The 27,603-nt window shown below is 43.6% G+C and overlaps 1 protein-coding gene across 3 annotated transcripts; it reads left to right on the forward strand.

The window, feature by feature from the left end:
- Positions 1-27,564, forward strand: nkd2b (NKD inhibitor of WNT signaling pathway 2b). Of its 3 annotated transcripts, none has more exons than XM_018740600.2 (10): positions 1-105; positions 251-277; positions 565-641; positions 22,262-22,322; positions 22,889-23,007; positions 23,861-23,956; positions 24,523-24,673; positions 25,205-25,343; positions 25,715-25,842; positions 26,379-27,564. In XM_018740600.2, the coding sequence occupies exons 1-10, from the start codon at positions 81-83 to the stop codon at positions 26,990-26,992; spliced, it is 1,437 nt and encodes a 478-aa protein (XP_018596116.2). In that variant the 5' UTR covers positions 1-80; the 3' UTR covers positions 26,993-27,564. The 3 variants fall into 3 exon arrangements, with proteins under 3 accessions (XP_018596116.2, XP_018596117.2, XP_018596118.2); XM_018740601.2 differs by having other exon boundaries at positions 25,259-25,343; XM_018740602.2 differs by lacking the exon at positions 23,861-23,956.
- Positions 27,565-27,603: the final 39 nt, after the last annotated feature.

Below are 27,603 nucleotides of genomic sequence, written 5' to 3' on the forward strand. Positions count from 1 at the left end.
CCCCGCGCCGCCCACCCATGTCCTTGTATGATCACTGCACGCGCTTCATGGACTGAACAAAACCTTCTCCGAGCCGCAAGATGGGCAAAGTCCAGTCGAAACACGGTAAGTGTGGAGGACATCATGATCATTGATATGATTGTAATAAATCAGTGACAAATCCAGTGTGGATGTTAAAGATGAGAAGGGCAGTGTGGAATTATACTTTTTAATCTTTTCTATGTTGTGGGCGCCACCGGAATGAACGAAGCTTGTAAACGCAGGGAAAACCCAGAAGGTGAGGATGATGATGATGATGATGATGATAAGAATGAGAATGAGGAGGATGATGATCCTAAGAATAATAATGATAATGAGGATAAGTGCGACAAAGAAGATGTGGGTAATGAGGATGATGATAGTGCTGAAGAGGGTAAGGATGAGGGTGATGAACCTGCTAATGAGGATGATGCTACTGAAGATGATTATGATGACTTATGATTTCCATCTACAGTGTTACAGTGTGTCTCGGTGTTTGCTGTGTGGCCTGATGTAGTTTTTGCTGGTATTTCCCTTCACGTACAGGAGACAGTTCGGTCACAAGTGGCCGCAGGGGGACAGAGGATGGAGGGAAGTTGGACTGCAGACTGGAGGATGGAGCGGTGAGACCACTCCTGCCACTTGCACACAGATACTTCTATATTCTAATATCTCCTTTATGGTTTCAAAAGTGGTGTGGGATACATTTGACTAAAGTGCTGCCAGTACCAAGACCAAAATGATTATAATGTACCTAATTTTAATTGGATGCCAAAAATTTTAATTCTAAGGTGGGAATTTGCTTGTCTGACTTCACAGATTTAATGTAAACTTGAGACACTCTGGTTTTCAAATAGGTGCTAAAATGTTGGCTATGATGCAATGGGAGTTTATTGATAGATTGTTGCATCTGACGTGTGGTCTAGAGTGCAGCCTGCTTCTGGTTAAAGTAGATAATTGTATTGATACGATATTGCTAAATACACAATTTAGTAAATGTAAAAAAGAGTGTGTGTCTTAGTTCCCAGAGTGGTGAGATCAGATGACCCTGGAGGTCTTCTAAGGGTTTCATTTACTTACATAAGGATCAGTAATGACTGTCATTTAGGGTTGATAATGCATATAAACATGGACTGTACTGTGTCTTCAAAACTGCTGTAGTATAAGGTGTTGGTGAGTAACAGGAGCTTTCATTGGTGAACATTTTGCCACTTTATCATACTTTGTTCTAATTTTTTTTTACTTGCTCTGTCACAGTAAATCCCTGAACCACAAGTTCACACACACAATGTCTACAACCGCTTGTCCCGAGTGGGGTCGCGGCAAACCGGAGCCTAACCTGGCAACATAGGGCACAAGGCACCCCAAGTGGGCTTGAACCCCAGACCCGCCACACAGCGGACACCGACTGAATCTGCCACGCCACTGTGCCCCTGACACCACAAGTTCAGATTTTAAAAAAAAAAACTTTCTTCATTGTTGGAAATCGAAGTGAAAATGGAAATGTCAATATCTCCAATAAGTCTAAAACATGTCAACTTCACTAGTATTTTTATGAATATCTGAAATCTTTTTTTCTTGAAGATGTAAATCTTCAAATAGATATTATTTTGTTTTATTGCTCTGTTTTGAGGGGGTGCGGTGGCGCAGTGGGTTGGACCACTGTCCTGCTTTCCAGTGGGTCTGGGGTTCAAATCCTGCTTGGGGTGCCTTGTGACGGACTGGCGTCCCGTCCTGGGTGTGTCCCCTCCCCCTCCAGCCTTACGCCCTGTGTTGCCGGGTTAGGCTCTGGCTCCCCGTGACCCCGTATAGGACAAGCGGTTCTGAAAATGTGTATGTGTGTGTGCGTGCTCTGTTTTGCAAAGTCTCTTTGTAAATCCATTCCCAAAACACCACTGCCATAAATAATTAACCAAATGGTCAGTGGAATATAAGTTATTGTGCTGGAATGGGAGGGGGGGTGCGGTGGCGCAGTGGGTTGGACCACAGTCCTGCTCTCCGGTAGGTTTGGGGTTCGAGTCCCGCTTGGGGTGCCTTGCGACGGACTGGCGTCCCGTCCTGGGTGTGTCCCCTCCCCCTCCAGCCTTGCGCCCTGAGTTGCCGGGTTAGGCTCCGGTTCCCCGTGACCCCGTATGGGACGAGCGGTTCTGAAAATGTGTGTGTGTGTGTGTGCTGGAATGGAAACTGGTGATAATGAAAACCATAAAGGGGTTTGACATGACCTTTCACCAGGTCAATTTCCACACCTGCGGCTCAGTGACCGTCAGCAAACAGCTCCTGCAAGTTCTGTGCCTCTTCCACTGGAAAATCACTGTCCACTGGGTTAGAAAGCACTACTTCTAGTTTGCTGTAATGAGTCAGAAAAAAATGCTGAAAAATTAAGCAGAAAACCAAATAACGTGGTGTCTGGGTCTTTGCGATGGTGTATTTTGGGTCTATACAGTGACATATTATGAGTCGTGTAAAGATGATGGTTACCGTTGTTGACGTTTTTGGCATTGCAGCGGCTCGCTGTTATTCCTCCACAGGGAGTTGCTCTTATTCCTCTGTGGCGACATTCTAGCAGCTGTGGGCCCCTCGGGGGGCACAGAGTAGTGCTACTGTGGTGCCGCTGGGCGAGATGACCTCAGCTGGAGGCAGGCGGCAGCAGCGGCGCCTCTGTAGATGCTGGGTGCGAGGGTTGATGTCACAGCCGCTGGCGGCATCAGTAGGCGTAGTGTTTCTTCTGCTAGGTGCCTTCCAAAAAAAAATTGTGAAACGGCGCTGCTCCCACAGGGCTGAGCGTCGATGACATAACATTACATCATTGCGATCCGAGCATGGTGCTGAAAGGCGGCGGCTGAAAGCTGTGTGAAAAAAATAAAAAAATATATTTATATCTACTGGGATCTCAGTCGAGAGGTCCAGGCGCCCAGAGGTGTGGCAGGAGAGGATTGTTTCTGAGCATTTGCCCACCCAGTGACAGCAAATTAAATAGCAGTTTTCTTCATGCCAGAAGTCTTGTGGTTCTCTCTAGAGAAAACTGGCCATCAACGCAGCGTTTGTACGCTACCATTTGTGGGTGGGTCACACTTTGTGATTTAATCAGAAGCCCGGCTTTGATTCCCCTTCTGGAGCACGATAAATCCCCCGTTTGTGCGCAAACCTGGATTAGTAAATGGTTCATTTTAAAGTAGTCCAACTGTGAGCGTAATTCTTTCTGTCACACTTCTCATGTTGGGTTTGAATTTGTGCAACAGGCAGCAGATATCTTGTGGAAAAGTAATTTTAACACACATAAGAGGGCTGTAAAAAACACATTTTTACTTCTCAGGTTACTCTCGTATAACTGATGCTTGCTGAACTTGATGCCTTTGAATGTGTCATGTGAACCGTCATCACCTGGGATAATGTAGTCATTTAGAGTAAAGTTGGTAGGTCACTGACTTCAGAGTACTTCCCAATGTGTCAAGTGCTGCTCTGTCTATGGTTCATACAAGACTGATCTTGTATAGATTCATGCTGACACCAGGCTTACTTAGCCCAGAGATGTATATTCAAATAGCTGTTGGTAGTTTTTAATTCTGGAGCACAAATGCTTGTGGGTCTCCCACCTCAGGATGAGTTAGGCCGGATGTTCACTTTGGATGTAGTTGAGAAGTCACCGTAATAGCTGTGACTGTGCTCTTAATCCCTGTGATCCCAAATTCCCATGAGGGCTACAACACCATCTGAACAAGCAGTGGTTGCAAGGGGGCCCCCGGGCATTTTGAAGCCACGTCACCTCCTGATGTTCGCGGTTCTGTGAAAACAGGTGTCCTCTTGGGGCGTGTGAAATGGTACTGTCTGAATTGACTTTTTGGATGGGAAGGGGAAAGGAATAGCGGAATGGAGCATTTACGGTGTATTTGGGACTGGTTTGTAAGTATGAAAATCAGCCCATTACCAAGACAACCTCCACCGCCACCTTTCAGGAGTGCTGTGTGTAGTCAAGTGCAGCAGAGAAAAGGAGAGCTGCCCCAAACTGGAACTAAATAGAACTGATTAAGAATGTGGATGTTTTACTGGCAGATGCAATGCCCAGTGTGCACACACTGTACACCCCATTTGTCGTTCATTGTTGCTGTAACATCAACCCTGAACTTGTTAAAGCTCGGAGCCACACAGCTACTCACACTGCTCTAAACCTCGGGTCTCTCTGGAGCATTCTCTTATAGTCAAATGTAAACATCATCACAGTGACCACCACTTAACAAAATAACAATATATCAAAGTGATCGCACAAGGGCCTACTGAACACTCATATGTATATATATATATAGAATGCAAGTACTGAGAACAGTCGTTAAAATTGTCACTGCTGTATCATAATATATTTTTATTAATTTAGTTTATGTTTTTTTTTCCCTAAAGCAACTTACAATTATTGACCCATTTATACAGCTGGGTAATTACCTTGCTTAAGGGTACTACAGCTGGAGGTGGGAAGCAAACCTGCAACCTTTGGGTCTAAAGGCAGTAACTCTAACTACTACACTAGCATGTATTGCCAGACCCCAATCTACCAGCAGAATGTATGGAGCATTACCTTAACAGAAGAAAATCATTGACATTAACTAATACTTTAAACTGGTTTGACTAGTTGTCAGAAAAGATCTAATGCTAAGATCAGGAAAAAAATAGTGCTTAGCTACTCAGAAAACAATATTTAGCATATGCATTTTGCAAATGGAACCCCTGTGAGATTTGAAGTAGGGAGCTGCAGAGGCGCTCATACCACTCAACACGCTGGCTGTGCTCCCCTGCTAATATATTTCAGCAGGGTTCTTACCCAAAAGCTGCAAACCTCATTGCTGTGGTAAAGTTTTAAATAAAATGTGGCAATGATGCAAAGAGGTATGTCGCCGCAACTTTCTAAAACAGAATAAAATTAAAAGATCATGTGGGTTACATTGTGGTGCATATAAATCCCTTCTTTTTCTGTTACATCTGTACACCTGCATGGTGATGTGTGAAACAAAGCAAACATTAGGATGTTCAAACTAACCTTATAATGACATTGAATTTAGGGTAACAGTTTCTGTGTCAGTTTTCAGAAAAGTTTGAAATATGTGTAAATGGAATTGTTCCTGATGCCATTGCAGTCAGGTTCAGTGGAATCATACTGTGCTCTTTCTGTGTTTTGTGATATTGGCATTATTTGTATTTTCAACTCTAAAAGTGAATGCTTGCTCGGACATAGATTTCAGAAACCCAGATATAGGAAGGAATAACAATGGAAACAAATGTGGGAAACAATTAACCCCAAAGGCACAGGTTTGAGTCTCACCACCTGCTGTAGTACCCTTGAGCAAGATACTTGCCCTAAAAAATTGCTCTAGTAAACTTACTCAGCTGTGTATATGGTGAAATAATTGTAAGTTGCTTTGGAAAAATGCGTCAGCTAAATGAATAAATAAAAATAATAAAAATGTGGCCTTTATTATATTTTGGCCTTTTTCACACACACACACACATTTTCAGAACCGCTTGTCCCATACGGGGTCACGGGGAACCGGAGCCTACCCGGCAACACAGGGCATAAGGCTGGAGGGGGAGGGGACACACCCAGGACGGGACGCCAGTCCGTCGCAAGGCACCCCAAGCGGGACTTGAACCCCAGACCCACCGGAGAGCAGGACTGCGGTCCAACCCACTGCACCACCGCGCCCCTCTCTGGCCTTTTTCAGTGCAGCATAATTTCAGTACCTTCAGAAGGGAAACCTTTTACTGGAGAAAAAAAACCATTTAATGCTGATGTAGCTAAACGACTTGGTGGACTAAATGACCAGCTAAGCAGTTCCTTCAACTAATATTGTCTGCTACTGTCTGAAGCTCGAGGTTTCTGCCCTCATTACAAGGGAACACTTTGTTTTTGAGCAAGCAGATGAGTTATGGAAGCAGGTCAGACACCAGTGTCATAATACTGGGACAAGGAGGATCCTGTGTTTGGCAGGACTCCCCCAACATCTGATCATCATGGTTGCAGTGGTGGGGTAGTATCCATGAGCTGCTTGGCTTGAGACTTCAAAGTCTATGTGGTAAGTTAAGTCATAGGGTCTCTGATATCACTGGAGTCCCTATGCTCGTGATTCTGAGGACCCTGGAAATATGGGGTCATGAAGGAGGAGGCGTTGTCTGGTCTCTCAAATGTTTCGGAAATGGGCGGCAAAGTACAGCGCTACATTTTAATAAGTTTATCTGGTTAAAGAACTTTCATAGAAAATATTGGTGGTCTTCGTAACTTTCATAGTCTTTGGTTAAGCTGGAGTTGTTTTATTTCTTAATGTCATGGAAAAAAATATCTGAGATACAACTGTTCTGGCAGCCTTTAAAGCTTGTGAAGCAATAACTGTTTTTAGGAATGCAGTCTGAGTTTTGTGAGAACTATGAAGGTCGTTCATAGAAAAGCTCTAAAGCACATTTTGTGATGGATTCTCAGAAATGTGGCCACTCATCGTGGGATGTAATTAGAACTTTTTTGGGTTCTACCTAAAACAGTAGGTTCATTACCAAAACGGTGTCACAATCTGTAGTTTCCCAGCCACAATTAGTATTTACACATCTTTTACAGAACTTATGCAATAAATTCAGTGAGTGAGGAATAATGACAGGGCTCGTCTTGTGTTTCTCGTGTGATGTTAGTTTGCCTTGGTGTGTGGTAGCGGTGGTACCTTAGGAATGCTGAGAAGTGTGTTAATGCATTTTTGACGGGAGGAATGAGGATTTATATATTTATTTAGCTTCTTCCTTTTTTGGATACCTGGCTCCACAAGAAGAAGTTCTCTACGCCTTCATCTCTGGCTCCAAGGCATGTGGCGCTGGTCCAGAACAGCCGGGTCTGTCAGCACTGCCGCAAAAACATCTGCTCCTGGGGATTGAGGGGAGAGGGGCAAGAGGTGTAGTAGAGTCGGTTCCACGAAGATATACATAGGATGCTATAGATGTTGACAGATTGCTGATAAAGTCCTGAAATTTTAAAATCCTTCACCATACTATCAGTGTGAAGTAAGTGAAATAATTGCTCCCACCACATCTATTTGAGACCCTCACTTTCACCTGTTTTTCATAACCAACAAAATGTAAAAATCGGAAACTTTAGTCTCTAACCACCGGTATATTCACTTCCACTTGATCCTCCCAACATCACCATTACCGCATGGTCCCCTGCCAGGTTAAATGTCAACACCTCAGAAGTCTGAACTCTTTGAAATATGATATTTTAGTGTTAGGTATGCACGCTTGCGTGTGTCTGTGTGCATGTGTGTGCCTGTATGTCTTTGCAGGAGCTTGTGTTTATTTGACATGACCTGTGTCATGGATAAAATATGTTTTAATTCTGCAGGCAGATCGTGGGTTTGTTTATTTGAAGATATTTTTGCTACAGGGGACTCTTTGAAGCTGTTTACTCACTTTCAGTAAATGGCTACTTGCACATCTCCTTGGTTTGGACAAATGGGGCAGCCAGCATGGTGCAGGCCTGGGTAAATAAATATGCAACAACTAATGGAGTATTATACAAGTTGTCTTAGCAAGGCTGCTGGGACTGTTGCAGCCAAACAATTATATAGGGAAGGAGTCTTAACACCCTTATTTTGGTATTTAAGAGACCTTTAAAGAAGATCATCTTATTCATTTTGAAGAAATGGTTGTGCTGTATAGCTTTTTGGGAACCATACACACACACACACGTTGACTGAAGCTGCTTGTCCTGAGCAGGGTCACGGCAAGCTGGCACCCCCCCCTTGGTAACCATAATAAACCATAAATTAATTGTTAAACTTTAGGTGACATGCACATTATGTGCATAACCAAAATCTGTCATCATGTACTAGGTCCTTGACATATTGGGTGACTGGCAGAAGTCATACTGGATGTCTGGATGTCTGAGTGGTGCGAGAAGACGTGGGTTTGTTCCCTGCTCATTTTATGTGGAGTTTGCATGTTCTCCCTGTGTCTGTGTGGGTTTTCTCCGGGTGCTCCGGTTTCCTCCCACAGTCAAAAGACATGCTGTTCAGGTTCACCCATAGTATGTGAGTGACACAGAGAGTGTGTTGCCATGATGTATGGATGAATGACCCAGTGTAAGTAGTGTATAGCAGTGTAAGTCACCTTGGTGAATAAGGTGTGTGGGCTGATAACACTACATAGAGTTCATTGGAAGTCGCTTTGGAGAAAAGTGTCTGCTAAATAAATAAATGTAATGTCATATGGCCTTTTCACTTGACTGTAACCATTAGATGATTCATAAAATCTACGGAGGCCTTCACAAGAAGACCAAAATAGAAAAACTTCCAAACTGATTTGAAAAGTAAATAGAATAAAAAGACTTATTAAAATGCTTGTGAGACAAGTGAATGAGCAGGTTTCCCCATCCCAGGGTGACGTGGGTAATTTGAAGGGGCAGTACAGAGCGGCTGGTGTGTGGGGGACCTCGATGGGGTTAACCCAGCGTCGGCCGTCTGTTGCTTATTCGTCGAGGAAAGAAAACAGCTCAAGCTGGAGTCCTGTGCTTAGCGCTGACATTTCTGGCAGAGTCTGCTGGATTCTGGTCTCTGCGTTTGATCTCGCGTTGCTTTCAGGCCAAGTAAAACATTGGGAGGCTCAAAGGTTATTACATTTTAGTGTGTAAGGTATGTTTCCACATAAACCCCTGTTCCCTCGCAGAGCGATGCAGTTCTTTTCCAAGTGCACTTCATTTTGCAAGCCTTGGAGTGGTCACGGGGGTCTTTTTTATTATAGTTGTTGTTAGTGTTGTTATAAAGAATACCGTCATGCCCTTTTACCTGTAATGAATTTCATGTTTTAAAACAGAGTGAGTAGGATAAGCAAGCATTGCTTTCTTGATCAGATGGTTTATGCTGTTCAGCTACATTCTGAGATTTTCATTCAAATTCTTTGTCTTGGTCCATAAAAAATACCAGCATTTTTCAAAACAACTGTTTGTATTCAATCAGGCATGTGTGTTTTTATGTCTGTGATTGTAAATAAAATATACAGTTGCCTTCAGAGCAGGAAGAGTCCTTAAAATTACAGAAGAACTGTTTTCCTAGATCTGTGAGACCTGTCTTGGGAAACAAGATGTAATGCACTTTTTGTATTGCTCTCTGTACATTGCTTTGGAGAAGTGTATGCTAAATGAATAAATGTAGATGTAGGCATCTAGAATCAATGTCAATGTATTTCGTATCCCAAATGTTTAGATTTTGACAGTAAAAGTATGGCTTAAGTCCTCAGATAATGATCAGTTTGACTAATATGATGGGTCTCGGTGGACGCTTCTAATTTTCATCTGCTCTTCTAAGAGAATATCTGTTTCTCATTGTAGTCAAACAAAATCATAGAAGGAAATGAATCATAAAACTAGGCTAAATGAGAAATACCTGTTACTGCTTATGAGTAGAAGAATTGCAGCTTACGAGTTGTGTTGCTTTTGATGTTATTGTGATCAAAGGGGTACAACCATACTGTTATACAGTATGGAATTTGATACATCTTAAAGGTCTTATGATACTAAAATAAAAAGGAAAAATGCATCCTATTCAACAGATATTTACACTCTCTTATGAGTAATAAACAGTTATGAATTGAAACATGTATTAATTAAGATGGCCTTGTCAATTAAAAAGGAGCATCTAGGTCCTACTCCTAGGATTCATGTTCCGTTGCACCTAAACTCTGGAGCTTGGTCTTTCTGTAAACTCTCCACCCTCAGGCTTCCTGTCTGCACCTAAAAAAAAAAACAAGTGGAGAGGTATAGGGAGAACGGATGGCTGACTGGTTGTTGTCAGACGGCTGAATATCTCTGATATCCACCCAACATCAATTCCCAGTGAACCTATACCAAATGCAGTGGTTGTGAAAACAAAATCTGTCCATTTGTATCATGTACAAAACTGAAAGGCTTGCTCTTGTGGTTAGTTGTAGGTTTATTGAGGAAATGCAATAAGAATCCCACTGCCACTGAATGGCACATGCAAAGTGAGACCTGGAGAAGAAGGTAGTCCGCAAGTATGAGGGACACTGGTATACCAGTCAGCGTATCCTATATTGGCCATTTATTTGGTTATTATTGATAGATTGTGCCGTGAGAATCTGCCAAATGAGAAGTTTTATCCTTGGAATATTGTGAAATTAGTGGGCACCAGGTTGTGCAGTGGACAGAGCTACTGGCTTGCACTCAAAGGAACCAGGTTCAGATCCCACCACCTGCTATAGAACCCTTGACCGGGGTACTTGTACCAAGTTGCTCCAGTCAAAATGACCCAGATGTATAAATAAGTAAGTCATTGTGAACTGCTTTGGAGAAAAGTATCAGCTAAATGGATGAATGTGAATTATTCACAGAGCACTAGCATTTAAAAGCCTGTCTGCTTTTGACCAGGTCATTGGCATTCAGAGAAAGGGGTGAATGCAACGAAGGGTCCCGTGTGACTCAGTCTGTTCGCCCCCGGCTAAGTGGGGTGTCCACCTCGGCTTGCTGCTCCAGTGAAGGTGCCGCCGTAATTTATGCTCACGCCACGCCTGCACATCTGAAACCGGTTAGCACTGAGTGCCGAGACAGGCAGCTTCAAAGCGCAGAATAGGGTTTCCAGACAGAGCGAGCCTGGCAAGCTCTCCGGCACGTCAGGTTCCTCCCAGGCTGGGGGCAGAGGGGAACGTGCAATTCGAGTGTGCCCCCTCCCCCAAACCTAGCACCGTTGAGATCTGTGCAGCCAGATGTTTTAACCCAAACGTTTGTTTATGTCTTTGTTTTCTCAAACCTGTGACTGGCTCAGAAGCGTACAGATTTGTGTGCTGGACTCTTCACCAAGTGTTTGTTGACACTATGGTGGCATCCCTTTAATGAGAGGCCAAGCAGATCTGCCTGCATTCTGTATGTCCTGCAGTGAATGCTGTGAGGTACTCTTTGCCAGGTCCTCTTTTGTTATAAGCAGATTCCTCGCATCATTATTTCCAATTTAATTTCTTCTACTGCGATTAAAGCCTCGGGAGTTCTGATGATCCCATTTCTATCAGACTGGATTTTATTCTGGGGTGATGAATTAGTTATCAGGTCAGAAACACTGAGAAATGTGTGGTCTTGTATGGTATTGCTCATACTTTTTTTTTAAAGCTGCATTCTTACTAGGGCAGAATAAAAGCTGAAGTTGATGTTTTATTCCACTACCATATATTCCTTTTGGCATGAGCAAACTTCAAGGTCGTATACTGTAGCTGTCAGAAGACTAAGGCCAATGGTCGTATTTTCTCTGAAAATAGGTTTTTTTTCCCCGTTTTCTTTACTTCTCCTGAGTCTATCCACTTTCAAGGCAGGCGCAACTCTGTGTGCCTTTATTAGATCTTTATGTAACATATGGAATAAAGGAAAAAGAAACAAAATATGTTACAGGTTTGTTTAATGATTCAGAAATCTCTAGCATTTCTACAAACCCCCCCCAGTAGACACCATGTGGTGTTCTCTCGTGTGTTTTATTTTAAACAGTCCTCTTCTTCTCCAGAAATACCTGGAACAGACTCTGTCCAGAGTTAGACCTGAATATGCATTATGTTTCAAAGCACCGATAAAAGGAACCATTTGAACTGTGGGTGAAACTCCAGATTCTGTTGAGCAATGTCATGGAATGGATTTAGTTAAAAACATGTGCAAGTATCGCATGTGTCCATTAGGTGTTATGCGGTGCACCACTTGGATGAATTTCCACGATTGCAGTATAGGCCCCAGTGTAAAATGTTGCACAATTTGCTTTTCAGCTGTTCTTCGGATTGCAAAAATCATACACTTCATAGGCTTATGAAAGCAATTTTGTTTTTTAAATTAAAATATATATTACACTGGTATGAAATTAGGCTTGGTCGAATTATGACATCTGACTACTTGCTTCCTTAATTTGGTTGATAAAACAATTAGTTTTTTGTGCTTATGATTGGACATTTCTTTGTCTCCTACAAAGGAAACAACATACAAACACTTGTAGTGTCATTTTTCCTTTCTGTTCTACCAAAACTGTCAAAAAGATCTCAATAAAATTTATAGTGAAAAAGCTGCGGAAACATAAAATGCAGTATTGGAAAATAATTTTTCACTTTTACACAGCACTCTGTATATTTAACAAAATTTTATGTCAAGTTAAGTGTATCTTTATCTCTGAAAATTAGTTGCTAAATCCATAAACTGAAATTGCAAGTTTTGATTTTAAAGTTTACCCTGCGATGGACTGGCAATCTGTCTAGAATGTACCGCCCTCTGCCTTGTGCCCAATGATTCTGGGATAGGCTCTGGATCACCGCAACCCTGACTAGGACAATCAGTTAATTAAAATGGACAGATGGATGGATTTTATAGTTGCTTATATTACTGAGGCTAATTTAGAAAGTAAAACAAATTTGCATAATCAGTTATGCCTCCTTGAAAGAATTAAATGTAGTCTTCAAAATTATTTTTAAAAAGTAGACCTATCTCTCACTTAGTTGGGTTATTTAGTTTTGCAAAATCATCCTTAGGCAAATTCCCAGTATGAAGGGATTGAATTAACATTTCTTAAAAATTATGTCTCGGGGGGGAAAAAATAATCGTCTCATGGACGAAAAAATGTCACCTAAAATGAATTGAATAAAAAATAAAAGTCATCTTCCGGAGTCCCCCGTCACAAGCCCAGGGTATGAAACGTGGTGCATGGCACAGTGGACAGAGACATCTTAATAAATTGGCTCATGAAAGTTTATGATATAAAGTTTGTAAGATCCCTATGTCACTCTGCAATGCACAGGGAGAGTATGCTGTTGGATGCACTATACAGCGTTACTAATAAATGTTTGATGCTAGACAATCTTCATTTGATTACAAGGTCAAGAGTTTACTCACACCAGTATAAGGGTATTCTTGCTATTAAAGCTGTTTATATAATTCTGATATGTGTGGCCACAAAAGCAGAAAGGCAGGAGAGACAATGTTATCATCACCATTTATTTAAACCTTACTTAGCAGAAGGAGGGTACACAACTCCAAGAAAGACCCTGGAGAGGGTGACTTATCCCTCGTCAGCCATCATTTCTGTAAATAGCAACAACAGAAGCACAAATTTCACATGCACCTTGACTGGTTGAGACTGTCAAAATGACAAGTGTCCTCCCATATTACCCCACCCTAAGCATCAATGAATTTATTGTATTCTATAATTTTAAATTTTCCCATGACTGATTTTTCCATGTTTCCTTGTATAGTTACTATATAGGGGCAACTGGTACCATAGTGATTAGAGTTATTGTCTTTGGACCCAAATATTACAGGTTCAAAACCAACCTTTAGCTGTAGTACCCTTGAGCAAGGTACTTGCCATAAAATTCCCCAGTTGTATAAATGGGTGAGTGTTTGTAAGTATCTTAACATTATAAGTTCCTTTGAAGAAAAGTGTCAGCTAAATTAATAAATGGAAGTGCTGTTGCTGTGTAGAATGACTGTACTGAACTGACAACCAGGGATGTGCTGTTTGGAATCAACTGTGCTGGCTTCAGTGAACATGTCTGTCCTTAAATTGTGTGCTGCTTCTGTTAGGTTTGAGTGAAGCACAGATATAGAATGAATAGAATGAATGCCATTGTGCCAAATTTATGACCCCATTGTGTGTTAAAAAAAGTATATTCACTTGCTGTTGTAGGGATTCAGTGTTCCCTTTTGTGAGATATGTGTATGTAGGTACTGAAAGCACACACACACACACACACACACATTTTCAGAACCGCTTGTCCCATACGGGGTCACGGGGAACCGGAGCCTACCCAGTAACACAGGGCGTAAGGCCAGAGGGGGAGGGGACACACCCAGGACGGGACGCCAGTCCGTCGCAAGGCACCCCAAGCGGGACTCGAACCCCAGACCCACCCGAGAGCAGGACTGTGGTTCAACCCACTGCGCCACCGCACCCCCATCCCGTTCGCAGGACATCCTTAATATGGAAGTATATTATAAAAATGGGTCCATCCTTGCACTGTTAAATACGGTGCATAAACTGAAGAAGGGAAGCCTTCCTCATAACCACCAAGGCCACCACACATGGAAATGAGACCATCTCGCCCTTTTCTCCAGGTCAGCACAGCAACCCCCCCATCTTTATGTGGCTCTCCTTGATCTTATCTCTGCGGAAATCTCAGCACAGCAACCCATTTGCTGAACTTTTGCTCCCCGCCGCCGCCATGCGGTGACCTCTCAGAGCCTTTGGTGCCTGGCGCCTGTTTCGCTCTTGCTTTTTTGTACTACAGAAGGCAGCATACGTATGTCACAGGACCAAAGCCTGGGTTACCTTGATATGCCAATGAAATTTATTTCCACCTTTCATTATTTAAGAACATTCAGTTCTACGTGGTTAGCAATGATATTTTTAGCAATTTTCACTATATCTTTTGAAAGGGATATAGATACAATTTTTTAAAAAGTTAGGCTTAATTTCCTCTAGTGAATAGGGCTACAGTTGACCTCGGGGTGACCCTGGCCAGCATCAGGCCTGTGAGGAACTTCACAGCTTGGAACTAAGCCTGTTCTTGCACCAGTGTCAAGAATGCCATTGGCCCCAGTGAGCTGAAGAGACCACCCGCCCCCTCCATCCAGCGATGGAAGTGATGGCGACAGACACCGGGGGAGGATTGTCGGCAGGATTCAGGGGCTAATGTAACAAATGTGGTTGTGATGCATTGGCAGGCTTATTCTTAAACAACGCGGCATCCATGGCTTTGACAGGATGATCTCAGAGATGTATCACTTCTCAGAGTGCCACACACTGTGTTTGGTCTTTCTGTCTCTGCAGACTTGGGTTTCTTCAGAAAACTTACTTGGATTCAGGTGATGCCTTTGTCCAAGGCAACTTTCAGTTGTAGATATGCTACATGAAGGTCCAAGCAAAGATAAACAAACACTCATGCTGTATAAGTGTTTAGGGTCACCATTTAAGCTGAAATGTGTCTTTGGACTGTGGGACGAAACTGGAGCACACAAAGGAAACCCATGTGGTCACGGGAAGAACATGTGAATGCTGCACAGACAGAGCCAGGTTTGCATCCACATCCAAATGCATAGCCCAGCTGCGAGGCACCAGTGCTACCCACTGTGACACCATGTCCCTTCATATAATGCATATGTACTGACTTCTTAGGATGTATGGACCTTGCAGTGTACTAGCAGGAATCTTCCCTCAGCTGTTATCTACATTACTTCTCCACATCTGGATCTCTTCACTTGGGGCAAGACATTGCACATAGGCTATTCTGAATAGGGAGAACAGCTCTACCAAAGCCATTTGGCCAACCACTGTGCCAAATGTGCTCCTGGGATCAGTGGATCTATCACTTCGAGAAGCCTGAAGTCCCTCCAACCCTTTTGTGTCTATCCGTACTGAAGCGAGTCAATAATCTTAGCTCGTCGTTTTTGAATTTCATTTGATTTGTCCATTGCGATACCTGTCTTACACCCCATGCCTCTAATGCCACAAGGAACAAAACGCCAAAGGAAGAAACAGAAGAAGGAGAGAAGCAGCCATCAAAGATAGATAGATGGGTATTTGGGAGGACCATGCGGCCACGTGGTGATGCTGGCTACATATCTGCAGAGCATTCTTGTTCTGCAGTTCTGTAATTCCTTCTGTAATAAGGTTAGAGACCCTGCCACCTGACATGGTATCTGCCTTCCCACTGTGTGTTTTTTAAGGCCTGCGGAATGTGGAACAAATCCTTTAAGCTTTATCAGCTCCTACTTGCTTCCCACTGGTTGAGGTGGAAGGCAGTGTGGACGATGGATGCGGGGGCTGGGTGCTTGCAGCAGCCGAGAACAGGACAGCATCCTCCCAAAATTAAAGGGTCTTTTGCCACATTCGCCTTCTGTCTGCTTTCTGTGGCCCTTCTGTCAAGTTCACCTATCTACATGGGTGTGTAAGGTACTAGTAAAAAGTGTAGGTCCATTTGCTGGAGACCAGCTTTATCCACAAGCATTTTTTATGAACAAGTTTGATGAGGAAATGAAGATTCATTTCTTCTCAGCCCTTCTGAAGCAGTTCCCAGAGATGTAGGACACTTGTGTGTTACTTTGCTTTCACCCTCCTGTCCAGTTTATCCCATACAGGTGTTGTCCAGGTTACCCAGGTGTACTCAAACTTTTGACTGCTCCTGCAAGTCTGAGGGCAAGACTGCATTTCTGATACTGAGCTCACCAACAGTTATTTCATTAAGCCATCAAAGAAAATAAAAGGTACTCAGTTTGAATGCACTGGATCAGAGACCAGCTCACTGCAGTGTTTTCACTGCCAGTCGTCAGTTTTAGAAAAAACAAACGGTTAATTTCCACTATTCTAAACCTCACCAAAGACGTGCTCCAGTTAACTAATGCATTCTGTTACTAATGTAAATATTGTTCAGTTGTTGTTGTGTGTGCTTTGTTTCTTTTTTTGATACGCCGTGCAAGGACTTTGGTGGGACGCCAGCCAAGGGAATGACATGTAAATCTGTGTGAATGTAGATCATTTATAGCTGTAAAAACAATGCTGTTGTGTCTCACTCTTGCCATTCTTAAATGTTTAGTTTTCCAGAAGAGGGAAACAGAATGGCTCAGGGTGCTCGAGTGTTGTACTTCAACTCCATTGCTTGCAAAAGAAACACGAGCCCAAAGGGGGCTGTAAACCATCTCCGAATAGGGTCCTAAAAACAGTCAGAAAGGAAGCTGTAATGGGTAAAGTGCAGTACAGAGAGGAAGGCTGTCATTAGCACACACAGGGCCTGCCAGGTTTTCAGGGGGTTTCTTGTAGGAAAGGAAGGGAAAGGAAAAGGTTTAGATTTCTCACAATGTACGTCTTTGTGCATAAGACATTTCTGCGCAATATTGGTCAAGCAGTATTCGGTCAGTAAGGCACAAGAACAGAGTTCCTGAAGAGTTTGGAAGAGCTCTCTTGCCTCAGAAGAGCTCTCTTCTTAACTAGAAAGGCTCATTTTGATTACATAAGTCTACAGAACGTAAAATAAGGCAACTGCATGAGTTGAATCCGAAGATAATGCGGTTAATAGTGAATGCTGTGAAAGGAAAGCTGTAACCGCACAGTAATCGACAATATAATTTGCAATCAGTAATTCGATTTTGCCTCTATGTAGGGGTACCAGGTGGCATAATGGTTACAGCCAATTCCTTGCCATCATAAGGTCCTCGGTCAAACCTCCACTTCTGCTGCAGTACCCTTGAGCAAGGTATTTACCTTGACTCACTCTAACTAAGAAGTTGTACGAATTGGTAAATCATTGGATGTTGCTTACTGTATAGACTTAACTTCCTTCAAAGCAGCTAATTTTATCAGGTTAACCATATTTCTTCGATTTGATCTTATACACTGTGAAACAACTATCCTAGGAAAGGCATAATATAAAAAATAATAAAATATTTTCACTAACCTCAAAGCCTTCCCAAGGCTTTGCCCTTTCCGTTGGTGAAGGTTGATTATAGTCCATTGAAAGAGGAGCAATGGTATCTTTAGGTACGGTTTTGTTTCAAAGGGGTGTGGCTGTGACTCCGGCTATGGTGGTGGATGTACATGTTTCTGGTGCACTCTATGGTAGCACAGAAATGTGGAGGTCTTGGTGAAGGATGTGGCTCCAGTGGAGGCTTTTGTGCCTAAGGGGCGTGGCTCTAATGCACATTATGGTGATGGAGGGAAAAGGTGTAGGCCATGGCCTGTAATGGTCCTCACCCTCTCCTCTCTTCATAGCCGTGGTCTTCTCACTATGCCTGAAGCAGTTTTCATTTCAGATCAGTTTGATTTATGTTTTTATAGTGTCCCTCCCAACAGAGAATATTTCTCATAAATAGAGAGACATGCAATAATTAGCAAGAAAGGTAAACGGTTCAAATCAAGGGTGGAGAATTCCAGAAGAGAACAGGGGAGAGTAAACAAAATCCTGAATGCTGGAACAGGAGAACTATCGGGGGGTCCAAGGCCAACTGGCTGCCCAGTCCATGTGGGCTTGCAAACAGCACATAGTGAACTGCTTCACATCCTGTCAGAAGCAAGGCCTCCCTGTCCTGTTCAGATATCTCTGGGCCACCTGAACCTCCATCCAGACAACAGAGCTCTAAAGCAGGGTCTGAGCAGCACTCGCCAGGAAATAGCCTTCTAGAAGGACGGGCTAAAGCTGGGTTCCCAGCTGCCACATAAAACGATTCGAAGACTAGATTGCTCCAGCTGGGGAGTGGACCATGTCAACATTATCTACAAGAAAAGAGTGGTTTTTTAGGAACTTTGGAGAAAGTGGGACATTTTTTTTATATCTGGAAATTTCCTTCTACTATCAACATGTAATTATTTTGTTCTTAATCTTCCTCCCAGTGTCATGGAATGAACTCCTTGTGTCCCCCAGAACTGCTGAATTCTTTCTAGCATTGAATAAGAGCTGCAGAACTCTTCTTTCAGACCCATCTGTCTCCTGGTCTCCTGGCAGCTACATGAATTTGCCTAACACCACCTGCTGTGATATGATCTATGTAAATTTTTCCATTTGAACATCACAGCTACCTGAGCGATATGTTATAGCAAAATCATGTGTCTCTATCTAAGGCACTTCACCTCTTGTGAAATGCACTTTGGTTTACTCGCAGTTGCAGGTTGCTTTGGAGGACAATGTCTGCTAAATGGATATTTATAAAAAAATATAATAAAAATGTACCTTCAATTTCCATAGAATGTGACAAGCTGTCATAGGTAAAAAGAATATTCTTTCTATGAGGGAATTTAAATATTGCCTTCTCTTTTCAGGCAAGTTTAGGGGAATGAAGCAGGCTGGAACATTAGTGGAATATAGCATTTCACTAAGTGGTAAGAACAAATAAGCAGAGCAGTAAACTGAAATAAATATGCTGTCAGACGTAAACCGCTGCCCTTTGCCCGGAGCCAGATGGCCAATCAAATCTTATTAGCATTTGTGAAATTTTTCCAATCCTTGCATTTATAAAGCCACTGAGAGGCCATGGTCTGTCAGGGAGGAATCCTGATCTGTCACTGCCAGGCCCGTCCAGGCCAAAGGGCCCGATCCGCCAACGCCAACTAGCAGCCAACAGGAAATCGGCCTGCTTTTCTGTGGTCAGCATAAAGGCAACCAGAGAGCGTGAAGTGTTGCTCCTTTGGATCAGGTTACTAATGAAAGTCGAGTTGTGCAATGGCCTCACGCCCCCTGCCCCTCCACCCTTTCGAGTTTTTCCTTTCTTAACCGCAGTTCCACATCCCCTCTTACTCCCACCCTTCTCTGCAAGAAAAAAGGAGGAAGGCACATCTGGTTTTGTGGGAAAGTCAGGTCTCCTCTGGAATGGAGAGCTTTTGTCTGTCGACGGTTCCACTCAGTCGCACGCAGATGTAATGAGATATTTGCTTGCCGCTCCTTTCATGAGGTTTGAATCAGGGAGCGTGCTTGTGAAAAGTCAGAGTAAACAGTCTGTAAAGGTAAGAACGGGGGGTGACACTCAAGGACCTAGGCTTTTCTTTTGGGTTTATTGACAAATCTCTGCATTTCAGAATTCACCAGGTCATAAATTTCTTTAATCCACTGAAGTTGAAATGAACTTGAAAAGCATCAACTGTTGATCTTCTCTTGAACCTTAGGTGAATTAATGGGTCACTCAAGTATTTAAGTACAGACAAATTATTTTGATTTCTTCTCTAATTTTTACAACCCTAATTTTAATATTTTGCTGGGGTTAGGGTTGGTGTTTTTTTCTGGGTTGTCCCCCAGGCTTCCTATATCCCACTTCCTTGGGTATGAAGCAGCAGTTAGAGAGACCTGTAGCCATAATGCGTGAAATCACATCATCCAGCTCTGCTCTCTATTGCTCTTTCATCTTCTGTCAGATTAGTTGTTTCTTGGTGTCTCTGAAAACGTCCTACAGATCTTTGGCTTATCCTTCCGATGGAGAAGATATTGACACAGGCGAGCAGACATCACCGGTGATAGTTTCTCTTCATGGTTCTACAGCTTTGTTCTTCTCCAGGCTTTTTTGACACATTGCTGATCAACTCTGTGAACATCAGCAATCAAAGTCAGGTGTGAGGGCTTGGTCATCCCGCGGGAATCTCGGCCTCCGTCCAGTGAAACGTCTTGCTAAGATGATGATGAGAGGTTGGAGGAATGAGGATGCCGTCTGTGCATATGGGCGTGAGGTGGTTCCTTGTTAATTAAACATATGGTATGCACATTGGGGCTGGAATAACAGCCCAGGCGCTGATATCGTTTTATTGTCCAAATACCATGTGGCTTGTCTTGCATTAAACTTTGTTGTTCACAATGAGGTAAAAGCTGGCAGTGCTGCTGATGACGGGTGTGTAGCCCACCCCTAATCCACCAATAATTAGCTGAATGGGTGGGCTTTTATATTCATGCTGTCATAAAGCCTTTATGGGCATTGTGCTCAGCACCAGTCTTTCCTTGCTTTGCCTTCAATTCCAGCCCATCAGGATCTAACAGCATAATCTCGTTATTTTTGTATACTGAGAATGACAAAATCAGACCCAACAAAGTCTCTCATGTCTACTTATGTGCACTTGCAATAGTTAGAGCTTAGTTCCATCCATCTATCCATCATCAATGATGACTTGTCCAGTGCAGAGTTGTGGTGGTCTGGAGTCTGTTCTGGAAGCATTGAATGGGAGGTAGGGTTCACCCTGGACAGAACAGCAGTCTTTCACAGGGCAATCACACACACACACACACACACACACACACACACACACATTCACTCATTAAGTCAGAGATACATACGCTATGTTCAATTTAGTGTCATTGGTCGTCTTTAAACACAAGTCTTTAGACTGTGGGAGGAAACCCAAATGTACGGAGAACATGCAAACTCCATAGTCTGAGTTAGATTCGAAACCTACCACACTGTGCCACCATGCAAGTCTTTTTAATAAGTAATGCTGATATGATGGATGTGAAATTATTGCAAACTTTGGCTTCATTCCCATTTACTCACAGAGAACAGGAAGTGAGTATACACGCTTCTGTCTGCTTCATTTAACTGTGTACAAAAAAAGACTAAGTGCATTTAGCATAAAAGAAAGTGTGAGAGGGATTCTGCTTTGGCTTTGGGGTCCTCCCACTGGACTAGTGTAGGCCAAGATTTTGGATGTAGAGAGACACACCGAAGGCCAGATTCTAAAGTAATAAAAGACCATCTGCAAATTGAATGACATTTTGTTCACACTTAGACTCTATAAACTTGAACACACTCTGATCTTTAACCGTCCACTCTGCAATGTGACAGCAACATCCCACTATGTCTATATCCAGATGAAAGGGTGGTTACGCAGTACGCCAGTAAAATACAGTATGCAAGTCGTCCCAAGGTAGCACAACAAACCGGGGATGTTCTTGGAAGTATTACAGAGGCATCTAGAGCAGGAGTCCAAGTCCCCAAGTGCTGTCTGCACATCCCTCCCCTGCAACAACGGCCAAGTGGTCGGTGAAGTGAGCTCAGCGAGGCTTGACCGGGAGAGTCTATATCATGGAGTAGCTGGAGAGAGAGAGAGAGAGAGAGAGAGAGAGAGAGAGAGAGAGAGAGAGAGAGAGAGAGAGAGCGAGAGAGAGTGAGCGCATGTGGCCCTCCGGGGACGTGTTCGGCCCGCTGCGGCAGCTGGAGGGAGCTTGAAAGTGCTGGCGACGGTGGTGATGCTCTGACCCAGACCGTGAAACACAATAAGCACGCACATGTTCAAAGCGTCCGCCGTGGAGGCCAGCCTGGCGCCGTCTCCCTCGGCCCCCGGCCGGTCCGGCACAGGAAATGCTTCGGCTCAAGCTGTTTGTTTTTCTCTGCGTCTGTGGTCAAAGCGCTGCATATTCCGTTTAAACATCTCCCCCTCTCTCTCTCTTACTCTCCCTCTCTCTCAAAAGTTTCTTCTTTTTTTCAGTTTTACTGTGCTTTATTGGCTTGACGAATTATATACACTTGTATATCCAACGTAGCGATTGAACAATTTTAAGCACAGGTTTGTTTTCTAAAAAAAATAAAAATAAAAAGCAAATAATATAAATTTGAAATAAATACATATAGGAGATAACTGAATAAACAGGTAATAAAAGCAGTTTAACAAACTATCTCAACTAGTAACAGCCTGTATGTGGGTGAGTGCAGTCAGTCCTCTTCCCTCTTCTTGTGGCAAGTGTGTACATACTGTGCTGCTGGGTTCACAGTCTCTCTCTCACACCCCCCCAGGATATGCCGAGCTCAGACCTCAGGGGGGCCCAGTTCCCAGACCACCACTGTCCCCTAGAGGGTGAGTTGAGACTTTAGAATATGAACTTTATAAACACCTGCAGGTGGTTTTCACATCAACAACCTTTGTGTTGTTCTTCACTGTTTTAACCCCCTTCATGTTATTTCCCCATGTTTAATGTTTCCATTCCTTTTCTGAAACCACGACTTAAACAGTTCAAGAATAAGTTCACATTTCCAGCTTTCGAAGTGCAGGTGTTAAAAGTTCTCATCGTGCTTAAATAGCCAGACTGAGATTCAGTGAAAATATTGCCATGAACATTGTGCAAGGAGCATGACTCGGTGTTGCAAGACTAAAAAGATTAAACAAATAATCCCATTATGACCATCTGCTTACATAAACTGTACACGTTATAACTTATTGCACAACACGTACGTTTCTAAGCCCACTGTATAATATCCTGTTCATTTCTCATATTCATCACTGATGCTGGTATGAGGAATCCTCCCAGTCGCTGATGCTCACTCCTCTCCCTGGGTTAGAGCCGCTGTTTTCACTGACACAAATATTTTGCTTGAGCTACTCGTGGGCATTTAATTTTCGACCACTCTCTGTTTGTGTGACAGTGGTGCTGCCTGTAGAGAAAGGAGAGGGTCAAGCCAGGACCCCCCATGTGCGGGATGGTGAGCAGGAGCCCCCGAAGGACTCCAGCAAGAGCTCCAGCAAGAAGCGCATCATCCTTGATGTGAGAGAGGCTCTGGTGCCTCCGTGCTTGTCTTTCTGCTCGTCTCCCTGTATATCTAGCTGTCTCCCTGCTTGTCTCTCTGCTTGTCTCCTGGTTCATCTCATTGTCTCCCTGCTCATCTCCATTTGTGTCGTATCTCTCTCTACTCGTTTCCCTTTTCACCTTGCTGTTTGTCTCCCTACGTGTCTCCCTGCTCATCCAAACTGTGCACTATCTGATCCATAGACAACAACTGTCCATTATGTCCAGCCACTCTCTGCCCTGTGAGAATTCCACACTTGTATTTCTCTACTTCCACTCCGTGGGAGAGGTGTTTTTTTTTTTTTTTAAATGTCGGTAAGGGAATAAAAGGGTAATTTATGAGCATGTACATAAGCACACAGAAGGTAATGTACCATGTTGTGTGTGAGATGAGGCCCTGTTCCCCGTCTTGGCCGCAACATCATGCAAACTCCAGCGGTTTATTTTTCCAATTACCAGCCAGTTACTAGATAGCCCTGGATCACAGAGGCTGCCAGGGGACCTGAAACTGAGAAAGTGCGGGCAAAATCATTTTCCTGGAACGCGAAGAAAGGCGGGAGGGAAAAAAAAAAACTGAAGGACATGTCTCCCTTTCTCCTTTCTTTCCTCAGACATATGTGATGGGGTTTGGAAAGCTTGTCTAGAAACAGAGTCCATTGTGGATTTATGTTCTTTGTAAACATAAAAAAAAGCTGCAACATAAAAAACGGCCCTTTCCCCACAAGCTTGTGTTGTATCCAGCTGGTACCTGTCCGTGTTGGCAGGAGTTAGCGAGCGCTGCACTGCCCTCTAGTGGCTGCTTCCCTCACGGTCTCTGTTGCCATGGTGACAGGAGCTGGAATGTGACGTGTCCATAGAGGAGGACAATCGGCAGGAGTGGATCTTCACCCTGTATGACTTTGACAACAACGGCAAAGTCACCAGAGAGGTGTGGTGCTTCACAGCGCAAAATCCCTTGCAGTGTCCGGCTTCAGCCAAATCCAACATGACCTCATTGTTTTGTTTTATCTTTCAGCCGAGTGGTTCACAGTTCGGCTCGTTTCCGTTGCCAGATGTTTGACTTAAACAATACAAATCTAATATCTTCATCAACAGTACAACAACAGGCCCCTACTGTGGCTTGAAATGAAAACATACTTGTTCCAGATATGTCCATCCACTGAACATGTAACCAGAAGGTTTAGTACCTTAGAGCCCCACTAATGGGTGGAAGTGCCATCTCAGCGCCATCTGATTATTTGCATTCAAACATAATTTCATTCAAAATCAGAAATTTACTTGTCGTAAATCTGTAGAAGGAGAAGGTGACTCATCATTCGAGTTCATTTCATCACAACAATGTAACAAGGACCTGATTTGTGTTAAACAAATATGAGAAAACCAGTGACTGTAAGTTGTTGACATCTATAGCGGAACAAATATTATTTTTCTCTTTAAGCACTTCCTACACCGTGTTGCCAGCACTTTCATTATGAAGCCTTCTGTCTGTGGCAGGACATATCGAGTCTGATGCACACCATCTATGATGTGGTGGACGCCTCCGTGAACCACTCGTCCGGCAACAAGAGCCGGACGCTGCGCGTGAAGCTGAGCGTGACTGCCGGCCCTGTCGCGCGCAGGAGAGAGACATCCGGCGTGGGAGCAGGTGAGGCCTGCATGACGGACGGGATCGGGCTGGTGTGGAAACAACTGTCTCATCACCTGCAGCTCAGCACCCTGCCACACTTGCCTGGTGTGCAGCTCAACCTTGAGGAATTGGTGCTGGTGCACCAGTAGGGGGCACTCGTCCACCTCACTGCAAATTAAAGTACTATGTCACCTGAGTGCAATGAAGATGACACTGTGCCACACTATGTATCCATTGTTGGAAGGGATGCCAAAATGAGGTCTTTACTCATTCTGGCTGTCAAAGGATTGATTAGAAGTGCTGAGATTTTATCTCTAATGCCCTGGGCAGATTTACATTTATTTGTTTGGCTGATGCTTTCCTTCAGAGCAACTTGCATAGATTGATTTTACCCATTTATACAGATGAGTGTCTTTTTTTTTTTTTTTTTTTTTTTTTTTAGTAGAACAATTCAGGGTATTACAACAGGTTGTGGGATTCAAACCTGCAGACACTTGAGTCCAGAGGCAGAAGCTCTAATCACTACTGTACTTCCTGCCCTGAATTTAGTTACCCTCCAGTATATTGACTGTGTAAACAGTGACAGTGTTTACTCGCTGTTAGACCGGGACCTCGGTCACTGTCGGCATGATCTAGACCCTCAGGAAGAAGGGCGCTGTGTGGACAGACGGCTCACAACCCACTTCAGGTAAGCAAGCCTGAGCGTGCATTTGTATGCTTTACCAACTTGGCAACGTTTTTCTTAGAAATTCCACATATGACTGTAAATTATTGCTGGAGCCTAATTGTTTTGTTTATGATCAAAGCAAGTGGTTTAGTCTCGAATGAAAAGAAATAATAATCAGCTTTGCTGATCCCATTCAATAATTTCCCCTTATTTCAAAATTGCAATCTCTGCATGCTGCCTGTATTAAAAAATCTTTTCTGTACAATTAGCATTTATCTATCTGCTTCAGCTTGCAGTACGTTCTGTAGTACTGGTAGACTGTATCATTCCCTCATTTGTTTTGCCCGGAACAAATCAGAAACATGACATTTTCCACTTTCATGCATCTGCAGAAGGCATAACAACGAAGTTCCACTAAGCCCAGAGAGAAACCATTACTGCGTTGATGAGAACACTGAGAGAAGGAATCACTACCTGGACCTCGCTGGGATAGAGAACTACACCTCTAGATTTGAAGGAGGTAATATTAACATTATTGCAGGACATTTGGTAATATAGTGGTTAAAGCCACTGCTTTTGCACCGAAAGGTCACAGGTTAGATTCCCACCTCTGGCTGTAGTGCCCCCTGAGCAAGGTACTTACCCTAAATTGTTCCAGTAAAATTACCCAGCTGTATAAATGGGTAAATAATTGTAAGTTGCTTTGCAGAAAAGTGTCTGTTAAATTAATAAACGTATACAGTTTGGGGTGTATTGAAATATTATAAAAAATAGATAGCTTGGTAAAAGGAGGTTGCGAGTAATTATTTTGATCACATGTACATGTTATGTAGGTAATTTAATGTGATCAGTTGGTCGCAAATTTTTGAGGCACCGTTGCATAAGCAATTCTGTCATGGCATTTACATTCATTTAACTTATAGCGGGATTGGATTTGTGGATTTATCTGTACTTGTGAAACACTCTTAGAAACACAATTTTAGAAAAGTGAATGGTGTTTAAATGTAAAGAAAACTAACAATGACCTGTGGTAATGTGACAACGGCCTGTGGCCAGGATCTGCCCCTCTGCAGTTGCCCCCGGAGCACCGTGGGCGGGGTCCCCAAGCCCAGAACCGCTCACGCTCTCAGGAATGTGAGACGCAGCCAGTCCACCAGCGCCGCTCACAGGTTCTGTTGGACAACTGTGCTCTCTCGGAGCCCCGCGGGAAGGCAGCCCCGGTCCTCAAATTGCCCAAAGCGACCTCAAAGGGAGCAGGGGGAAGTCCAGTGGGTGTGTCTGGTGGGGGAAGCAAACCTATTAGGTGCCACGGGCACTACCCACCCCCACAGCCAACCTCTCATGGCGGGACAGGGGCACAGGACGTGTACCACCTCCCCTCTCAGCCTGGACCTCCTCACCACCCGCATCCCGTGCCGCACGGCTCTAGCAGGCGGCTCCGGGCGAAGGCCAGGGAGGTTGTCTCCCCCTCCAGAGCCCCCTTCCCCGGGCAGCCCCTGGCACTGCAGCAGCAGCCTGTGTCCCCAGTCCCTCCAGGGATGGAGAGGGATCAGCCCCCCATGCTCCCGGGCAGCCCTGGGCTTGTGGTTCCTGTGGTCCAGCGACACGAACACCACCATCACCACGAACATCATCACCATCACCACTACCACCACTACCAACAGTCATGACCCCACCATGCTGTGGGGAAGGGGGATACGTGAACCAGGGAGAGAGAGGAGAGAGAGCCTGGGACAGTAATATTTCCAAGGGAGTATCTCCATCTCCCATCAGGATTTTTTTTTAACTCATCTTCTTTCTGCAGTCTCAAGCTGCCAACACGTCCTGGTTAGCCCTCGAAAACTGTGGAATTTAGACTGCTGTTACTTTCAGAAGCAAAGCTATGTAATTTCCCAAAAGGGTTATGTTGTCTGAAGAAATAATTATAGACCTTTCATTAAATTACATATTATACTACAGTCTGCTACAGAAGCAGAACGGTTTAATTGTATCCTGTTTATTTAGACCTCACCAGCTGGACATTTTCATGTTTTCTCTTTATATCCAGTTGATATTCAATGGAGATTTTGTAATATTGTTCTTTATAATGTCTCTCTTCCCAGCCATAGACCTCAGGTTAAAGATGCTGCTCTTTAGCATTAATAAAAAAGACTAATTCCCTGGAAACCTGCTGTGGACTGGGGACCTTTTATTTTAAAAATACTATAACATATTTTCAATCACCACTGCCGTTATAAATTTAAATGCCTTTCTTATACATATATTAATGTACAATTACGTA

This window comes from Scleropages formosus, chromosome 18 (assembly GCF_900964775.1).
Source record: "Scleropages formosus chromosome 18, fSclFor1.1, whole genome shotgun sequence".
Lineage (NCBI taxonomy): Eukaryota > Metazoa > Chordata > Actinopteri > Osteoglossiformes > Osteoglossidae > Scleropages > Scleropages formosus.

What these genes read in the sequence shown, in the direction of transcription:
- nkd2b (XM_018740600.2), top strand. Translation starts at nt 81, where the DNA reads ATGGGCAAAGTCCAGTCGAAACACG. An exon ending in ACGCAGGGAAAACCCAGAAG is followed by an intron (nt 278 to 564) that starts GTGAGGATGATG and finishes CTTCACGTACAG; the next exon opens with GAGACAGTTCGGTCACAAGT. An exon ending in AGAAGCGCATCATCCTTGAT is followed by an intron (nt 23,008 to 23,860) that starts GTGAGAGAGGCT and finishes CCATGGTGACAG; the next exon opens with GAGCTGGAATGTGACGTGTC.